This window comes from Triticum urartu, unplaced genomic scaffold (assembly GCF_003073215.2).
Source record: "Triticum urartu cultivar G1812 unplaced genomic scaffold, Tu2.1 TuUngrouped_contig_4265, whole genome shotgun sequence".
In the NCBI taxonomy this organism is placed as follows: domain Eukaryota; kingdom Viridiplantae; phylum Streptophyta; class Magnoliopsida; order Poales; family Poaceae; genus Triticum; species Triticum urartu.
Window position 1 is genome coordinate 8433 of NW_024114839.1, and position 9380 is coordinate 17812.

The following is a 9380-nucleotide window of genomic DNA, read 5'->3' on the forward strand; positions in this document are numbered from 1 at the left end:
GAAAAAAAAATCCTTTTGTGAGGAGCTTAGTTTGTTGGTAGGGAACTACTGGTGGAGCCAGCAAGATAAGGAACACACTACCCATTGGATCGGTTGGAAAACACTTACCAAGCCGAAAGCTCAGGGGGGGGGCTAGGTTTTCGTGATATGCATGGCTTCAATATAGCAATGTTGTCGAGGCAAATTTAGAGGCTCATCCAACACCCAGAATCCCTTTGTGCAAAGGTACTGCAAGCTCGTTACTACCCGAGTGGCCAAATTCTAGAGGCTGTTCCTAGGGAGGGAATCTCTTACTCATGGCGCAACTTACTCCATGGACTACACCTTTTCCGTGAAGGGTACATCTGGAGGATTGGCGATGGTACGCAGGTCAATTTTTTTTCAGACCCATGGATACCGCGATTTTGGTCACGGCGAGTCTTGACTCCAAGAGGGAAAAATCTCCTTGAGCGGGTTTGCGACCTTATTGATCCGACCACGGGGAATTGGGATGTACAGTTGGTGAGGGACACCTTTTGGGCTGATGATGTCAAACATATTCTCTAGACACCGTTGAGAGAAGGGGTCCAAGACTTCATAGCATGGCAATATGATAACAAAGGTGTTCATTCCGTCAAGAGTGCTTATGAACTCCATGGCCAACTAGAACAGACCAACAGGGATGGAGGTGTGGGAGGAAGCGATTCGAACCCTGGCGCTCTAGATAGAGCTAAGGATGACTCATGGAAGCGTCTTTGGAGGTTGCCATGTCCAAAAAATTCCAAATGTTTACTTGGAGGCTCAAGCATGAATCCCTCGCACTCCGCACAAATGTAGCACGTAAAGGAATCCCTATCACTGAGACAAAGTGCTTGTTCTGTGGCAAGGCTGATGAGGACGGGGCACACCTGTTTATCAACTGTAAATCAGCAAAGGAGGTGTGGAGGGATCTAGCCATGAAGAAGGAACACATTGAATTAGAAAGAATTACGTCTGTCCATGCGATGCTTTATTTTCTCTAGGGGCTAGACATAAAGAAGCGGCTTCATGTGCTCACTTTTGGTGGTTGTGGTGGTCCAATAGAAACAAACGGAGGGAAGGGGAGATGCCTCTTACGGCTGAAGAAGTGGCTCGGCGGACGAGCAGCAATGATCTTGAGTACATGCAGATCTTTGGTAAAACAACAGACAAACTACCTCTAGACAGATGGCGGCCCCCGGCGGAGTCTGGATATAAAATAAATGTCGATGGCTCTTTCGTGCCTGGGCAGCAGCACGCTGGTTGGGGTGTCGCATTGAGATCAATGGAAGGCAGTCTCCTATGTGCTCGGGCAGGGAGAATTGAGAATATCAATGATGCATTTGCTGCTGAAGTTGTAGCTATGTCCCAGGCAATCAGTACCACTGCAGAACTAGGCCTGGTTCGGGTGGAGTTTGAAATAGATTCGCAACTTCTGGCTGAGGCTCTGGACTTGCGCAAGGTGGATTCCTCGGTGTATACGGCTGTTATTGAGGACATGGAATACCAACTGAAGCTTTGGTTCTCTAAATTCGTTATCTCTGTATGTAGCTAGGCGTAGTGCAAACTCTGTTGCTCACGAGCTGGCCAGTCTTGGCCGTATGTGTGTACCTGACCACTATATGGGGTGGGAGTCAGATGTACCTGCTCATGTGGGCGAATGTGTCTTGGGCGATCTGCCCAAACACCGTTAAATAATAAAGCTATGTTGCTTTCATAAAAATAAAATAAAATAGTATTACCTCCATTTTGATCTTGCAATAAAATGGTAATATGTAAACAAGGAAGTGTTAAAATGAGACATACAAATGGTGCATTATGCCCATAATATTTCCGTAAATTGTGATTCAATTAAAACGTCAACGGTCCCCTAAACATTCATTGTTTTCTCATATACGAGCTAAATGTCCGTGAGTTGCCACATACTAATGAAAAATGCTTATACACACTGACATGAGAGGCCAGTGGCAACCTGAATATATCCCTAGTCACTAATAAGCTCCATCTGCAGCCCACACACCATTCACCACTAGAAGGGACACTTGTCATTCTTCTCTTCCTCATCCTCCCCTACAAATTACCTATTCCTAGGCTCTTCGCCAACCCATTTTGTTGGGACCAACCAACACCACATCAACATCAATGTGTTCATCAGCAACGCATCTTCTTCCTCATTCCTCGCCAGCTTTAGTTCTGTTCCTACTTATTTTCTAGAATACTCTTCCTGTTTTTCCTATTCTCCAATATCATGGACCACTTGGACGCTTTAGTTTTTTTCCATCTTATTTCTTGGAACACTCTTCCCTTCTTCAACACCATGAACCACCTGGCCATTTTAGTGTTGTGTTGATATGTTTCCTTCCCCAAGTGCTCCACCTGCTACTCTTCCTCAAACAATTGCTGCTCTTCCTTCTCTTCTCTAGATTTCAAGAATCTGTCGGAAAATATGCTAAAGCAACGGGATACATTGAGACGGAAAACGTCGTGCAGGCCCAAGATATTCAAATTACAGTACAAATTGTAGTAATTTAGCATGCAATTGCCCATCCATCATTTGTATATTATTACCCCTTTGCCCTGCTGAGAACATATGAAACTAAATTTCCATTTCCCCTAACTATGATTGAAGCTGTCATCCCTCATAAATCAAAGTGGGGGAACATGTGGGGCAACACTACTTGACAAATAAGCCCCAGGAAACAAATCATGTTAAAAAAAACTGCAAGTATTACATTCATATCTCTAGCATATTAAAAAACCAAGTTCTGAAGCAATTCATATAGAGTAGTATACATACATCATGCAGATGACAAGATAAGTATTTTTAAATTTACGACGGTGTTGATTGGAGAGAGGCTGCTAAAGGAATTGAGGGTGGAGTCAATATGCGTGTGTGGGTTCCCAATATTGGGGTTTTAAATCCTTTTATTTGCACACGGGTGAGATTGAACGAGAGGGTGTTTTTAAACCCTTAGGTGGTGTTACGAAGCGAAGCGGAAACGAACACGACATATTGACTATCGTTTAATAGTAGGGATAACAAAGATTTATTAATAGAGGCATCCACCATATTTTATATTTTGTTGAGATTTAATTTGATTTGAGTATGGATAGAAGAAAGCAAGGAATTTTTTTATTAATAGTTCATGTTTTGGTAAGATTTGATTTGATTTGGGTATGAGGAGTGGAGGGCCACGAAAGTTTGGATTTCGTTGAGATTTTATTAAGGCTTGATTTGATTGTGTTAATGCATGGCGTTGTTTTGGGAAAGTGCCGATTTGATTGAGTTAATGCATGGCGTTGTTTTGGGAACGTGCCGATTTGGTTGGATTTTGTTTGGGGAAAGTGTCGATTATGATAGTATTCCAAGCAAAAAATAATAGTTTGGTCATAGAAAAATGAAAGAAAAAAAACAAAAATAACAAAACATAGGGAAAAAAAAGAATGCGCACATGCGTCAAATAGGCCGGCCCAACTTTGATTATAGTTGATGTTTTGGTAAGGTTTGATTTGATTGGGTACGAGTAGCGGAATGTAAGAAAAGTTTGGATTTAGTTGAGATTTTGTTAAGATTTGATTTTATCGAGTTAATGCATGCTGTTGTTTTGAGAAAGTGCTGATTTAGTTTGATTTTTTCTAGAGTGCTGATTCTGTAAGTATGCCGACCATAAAATAATCGGCTGATCATAGAAAAAATGAAACCGAAAAAAGGAAACCAAAAAAAAACATAATAAAATGCGCGCACACGCCAAATGGGCCCCGGCCAAATTGGTTGAAGTTTCAGCGGAAGGTGAACTGTATGACGCTCGCAAGCGTCATATCAGATTTGCCGAGTGGTTGGTGGGAGATGAGGCGGCGCTACCAACTCTCCTTCAGGAGTAGAGATGGGCTGACCCAACTTTGATTATAGTTGATGCTTTGGTAAGATTTGATTTGATTGAGTATGTGTAGTGTAATGCAAGGAAAGTTTAGATTTAGTTGAGATTTTCTTAAGATTTGATTTGATTGAGTATGGCGTTGTTTTGGGGAAGTGTTGATTTGATATGATTTTTTTGGGGAAAGTGCCGATTCTGATATTATGCTGAGCTGAAAATAATAGGTTGGCCATGGAAAAAATAAAACAGAAAGATAGGAAGCTAAAAATGAAACATAGAAAGAAAGGAAATGTAAAAATAGGCGTCAAATGTGTTGGGCTAACTTAGCTGGAGCTTCAACGAAAGGTCACCTGTATGACGCTCGCAGGCGTCATATCGGGTTTGCCGAGGGGTTGGTGGGAGGTGAGGAGACTCTACCAACTCTCTCTTTAGGATTAGAGAAAAATAGGCCAGGCCAACTTGGCTGAAGCTACAACGAAAGGTCGCTTGTATAACGCCCGCGGGTATCATATCGTGTTTGCCAAGGGGTTGGTGGGAGGTGAGGCGACGCTACCAACTCCCACTTTAGGAGTATAGATTAATGCATGACGTTGTTTTGGAAAGTGCCGATTTGGTTGGATTTTTTTAGGAAAGTTTGGATAATATACCGAGTATAAAATAATAGTTTAATCATAGAAAAAGTGAAATGAAAAAGAAGAAACAAAAAAACAAAAAAAAGAAACAAAGAAAACTGAGAAATAAAAACGTGCACACGCGTCAAATGGGATGGGCCAACTTGGCTGGAGCTTCAGTGAAAGGTCACCTGGATGGCTCTCACGCGTCATATCGGGTTTTCCGAGAGGTTGGTGGGAGGTGAAGCGACAGTATCAACTCCCCCTTTAGGAGTAGAGATTGCAATCGCGATATGAACATTCGATGCGTCCAGATCTGTCCCAATATTTGAAACGTTAGCCAATTAATATTTGCAGTAATATAATATTCTTACCGTCATTTTAGTTCGCGCCATTTAATCTTGCAATAAAATGATAATACCTAAATAAAGGTGTGTTAAAATGAGACATATACATGGTGCATTAAGCCCACACTATTCCCATAAATCGTGATCCTATTAAAGCGCTAACGGTCCCATAATCACTCATTGCTCCCTCAGATTGCAATCGTGGGATGCTGATTGGGCGGCATCCGAGGAGTTTGGATTTGTCCCCATATTTGGAACGTTCGTCAATTCACATTGGCGGTAAAATAATAGTATTACTTCATTTTTGGTCTCGCAAGAATTTGGTAACATGTAAATAATAAAGTGTTAATTATTTTATTTTATTTAGAAGTCTTTAAATTGGTCCCTCAAACGTGGCACAATACGAGTAACGGCTTAATAAAGTCGCTCCAGCTGTTGACAATGAATATATGGGGAGCCCGTCCTTTCGTTCCCAAAACAAAACCCCTGCTCACAGAGGACTCTCCATGGCTTCTCCCTTCCCACGCACGGCCAGGGTCCAATCCAAGGCGACACACAAGCCTCTGCTGGCGGCTTCCACTCCTCCCCGTCTCTCGCCGACCAGGGCACTAAGTTCTCAAAGGTACATCTCACTATCTCGAGTTAGGGCTTTTGGTAGATCTGTATTGTCCGAATCTGGTCTAAAAACTGCAAACATGTATGGATACTTGGATCCGATGCGCACTTCTTTGCTGCATGCTTTTGCATCTGTTTACGGGGGCATGATTGGGGTAGGTGGGTTGTTAACGTTTTGTCATTGTTCCAGATTGCAACTTCGCCTAACCAGTTTTTTCTTTTTGACAAAGATGGTCCATCTGAAATTGTTTCTTCACTTGATCTAATCATGCTAATGGAGTTTTTCGACCCGATCTAAAAATTAAAAATGTTTTGCAATACTTGCCTCCGATGTTCATCTCAGCATGTTTTTTATTTTTTGAATCCACCTCAGCATGTTCTTGAGAAACAATTGGCACCTCTATTTTCCCGATTGAAACTCTACTTAACTTATTTTTCTTTCTTGCTGATCCGAGCTGCATACTGGTGTTGTGAAAAATATAAATCTTCAGTAATATATGCATACTTAGCTCCGATTTCCACTCGCTTGACCATATACATGAATAAAATTTTATTTTTTTAACATATACCTTCTTGTTTAAAAGAACACTCTCTGGATTTCTCATCTAAAAGAAAGAGGACTACTGTGAGTAGCTCACTGAAGTTAGTCAATTCCACATGAGAAATTAAGAACATAATTCCTTGTTAGTTCACCATACTCATGATCATGAATCATGCTGCTGTTGATGGTATTAGGGGACATGATCATCATGCTGCTTTATTTACCATAACAAATAAATGGTGTTTTTTTCCATCAAAATAACATAAATACATGGTGCTTTGCTGCATGCTTTGGCATCTGTTACCAAGTTCAAGAAGTATATGTATATAATTGATTTGAAGTTAAAGAAGCATATGTTCGGATGGAGTAGTTTGTTTCTGCTCTATAGATTGTTTTTGCTATTTTCCTCGTCATCTCTATTTCTTTGTGACGGCCTTAGGTATTAGAGTAGTTCAGCTAGCATATGCATTACAATTTTCTTATTGTACTATCTATTAATCTTATGTCCTGTATTGCAGACTTGCATCATGAAGGCTGCACAGTTTGGACCTTGGTCAGATCTTCCTACCGAACTCCTGGGCCTTGTCCTAAAGCGCCTCGATTCCCTAGCTGACCGTGTTCGTCTGAGAGCAGTCTGTCAACCATGGCGCTCTAATAGTATGTTGCAGAATCTCCCCCTCCCATTCCCTTGGCTCACCCTCACCGATGGAACCTTCCTCGGCATCCCTGGCAGTGAGGTTCACCGCATGCCTCTACCAGATGGTGCTCGTTGGCACGGCTCCATTGATAACAGGCTATTCCTCATGAGCTGTGATGGTGCGTGTTCATTGCTGAACCCTTTTTCCAAGAGCACACTGGAGCTTCCTAATCTTGCCAGTGTTTGGCAGCGCGAGATAGATAACCATGCTGAATATACTGATGATGCAGTTTCCTATAAGTTACTGGCGCCCTCGCCGCTGGAATCATCACCCAAGTCCCTTGCTGCTGCGTTGATCATCGGCAATTGTTATTCTGTTGATCTTTGTGTCGTTCAACCACCTGCCACCACTTACTCATTCAGAGGTATACGTACTGCACTGGGGGAGCCACCAACATTAGTGGACCTTGCATTCTTGGATGGAAGGCTGTACGTGGTATCTGGATTTTTCAAGCTTTTCGTCGTTGATTTTGGTGAGAACCTTGGTACTTATCCAAAGATGAAATGCGTAATTGACTCTGGTGGTGATTGTGGAACGCCTCAATACCTGTCTAAGAAGGTGCTTTATGGACTCAGCCAGTATTTAGTGGAATGTGGTGGTAGGCTGCTGATGGGGCAAAGATTTACACACTCACAGGGTTTTAGGAATTCTCACACTGTTGGATTTAATGTCCTTGAGGCAGACTTGCGCACTAACCCGGGTCAGTGGAGAACGGTGAGTGATTTGGGTGGCCATGCCCTCTTTCTTGGTAAGCAAAGCTCGAAGTCCCTGCCTGCTGGAGAATGCAGTGGATCCCAGGAGGACTGCATCTACTTCATCTGCGATTATCCTTGTCCAGAGTCTTCTGCAGAACCTCTTCGCGACGCTGGCATATACAACGTGAGAAGTGGGATGATAATGCCATTGCATTCAAGGAATCCTGCAGTACCGCAACGCCAAGCTGGTCAGTGGGGCCTGACCTGGTTTTTTCCTTCTGAAGCTATATGATCAACCAAGAAGGATTTTTTTAGTCTTTTGTGGTCAACCAACATGCCTGGGTTCTGCTCATCTTTATCTTACTAATATGTTATTGTGTGGACTTAAAGAAGGATTTTTTTAGTCTTTTGTGGTCAACCAACATGCCTGGGTTCTGCTCATCTTTATCTTACTAATATGTTATTGTGTGGACTTAATTAGTATATGATGGTGTGCACTTTTAAGTCACTTGGTGACAATAATGGGTTCATGTAATCGAATGCTTAAACCTTTCGTTGTGGAAACTTGATGTTTTATCTGTGTGGCTATGCTTTTAACAGACTTGGGAGTTAATGATAGCTCTGCACGTATATGTTTCTGCCATGTAGATAATTGCTACTTCCTACAGGTGGTGATTTTTCTCTCCAAAAAGTGGATAGGCCCGGCCTCTCCATTATCATGATGCACACAGCTGTAATTTATTGACGCACACAAGTTTTACAAAGAAGCCTCAGTAGCAATAAAAAATAAAAAGACAGGTGGTTAGTTATGGACTGCCTGTTTAGAGAATTTCAAAAGCAGAGTGGTGTAGCGTAGCATAAAGGTACATGAGCATTTCATCAGTTTTCAGCGAGTGTAATTGTTCCTTTTCAGCAAGGTCGTGTAAGGAATTCCTATATGCCCTTAGCAATGTCGTGTAGAGAATTCCTATATGCCCTTTTGGTTATCAACTTCCCCCTTTTCATTTGTCCAAATGTGTACTTTATGCTACTTAAAATTTATGCACTGGATTGTATTAACTGATTGTGATCTTGTAGAATTTTAACCAAATATATGTCACATCAAAATTATGGCCATAAATTGTCCCACCTCAGTTTAACAGAGGTGAGGCTGAACTCTGACCAATTCTCAACTCCTGGTCTCACCTAACAGAATCATGCGCTGCGTGTTAAGTATATAATTTCATGTATATGTACACTTGTGCATTCTGTTGTAACAACCATTGTAACAACCCTAGTCTCTAGGATCGCTAGCCCATGACCTGGCCTGCGTGCCACCCTTCACGGGAGCTCGTTGGGGCTAGCCTATATGTAACTGTAATTCCTCTTGATGATAATACAACAGTGTGTACAGTGAGGCAATCATCTTCTATCTCTGCGAAGAGGCGGTCTCACAACAGTGCCGCTGTTTGCAAATCACCAGCGATGCTGCGACTGGTGTTGTGGAGTGTCGTTGTGTGCTGCAGTCGCGACGTGCAATGAGAGTGTCCCATAAAATCGCGAAAAGCCTCTAAGTCAGCTACTGCTGCAAGGGATGAGGACCCGTGCTTGCTGAGAGGTCACCGGATGCACCGGGAAGTGTCACTAGTGCGAGGCCCGTGCCACAAGAAGAGGCGGGCTCGCAGCAGTGCTGCTGTTTACAAAGAGGTGGTCTCACAGCAGTGCCACTACGACCTGTCTTGTGGAACATCACCGGGTGTTGCGGTCATCTCATGTGCAGTGGTGACCTATAGTGCTGCCATGGCACCGACTGCAATGCCAACAAAGTTGTGTGGCCTCGGCTTCAACACTGCCGATGCTGCAATGTCATCGACTTGCACCATTGGCAAATAGATGATGCTGGTTATGGTGTATGATATGGGTTAACGACCAACGATGCAGCGTGGCGCTGCTGCTACGGTCCAGCGACATCGTTGGGTTGCTGCTGTTGGAAATATGCCCTAGAGGCAATAATAAATTAGT

At 42.7% G+C, this 9380-nt stretch overlaps 1 protein-coding gene across 1 annotated transcript; it reads left to right on the forward strand.

Moving 5' to 3' along the window:
• Window positions 1–1084: 1084 nt before the first annotated feature.
• On the forward strand, window positions 1085–7758 carry LOC125527581. Its single transcript, XM_048692098.1, has 3 exons — window positions 1085–1540; window positions 5279–5452; window positions 6505–7758. Exons 1-3 carry the CDS (start codon window positions 1085–1087, stop codon window positions 7669–7671), a joined length of 1797 nt encoding a protein of 598 aa, XP_048548055.1. The 3' UTR covers window positions 7672–7758.
• Window positions 7759–9380: the final 1622 nt, after the last annotated feature.

Excerpts from the sequence above, each read along its gene's own strand:
- LOC125527581 (XM_048692098.1), top strand. The coding sequence starts at position 1,085 with ATGCCTCTTACGGCTGAAGAAGTGGCTCGGCGGACGAGCAGCAATGAT. Across the intron at positions 1,541-5,278 it reads TCTCTAAATTCGTTATCTCT|TATGGGGAGCCCGTCCTTTC; the intron begins GTATGTAGCTAG and ends TGACAATGAATA. Across the intron at positions 5,453-6,504 it reads AGGGCACTAAGTTCTCAAAG|ACTTGCATCATGAAGGCTGC; the intron begins GTACATCTCACT and ends CCTGTATTGCAG.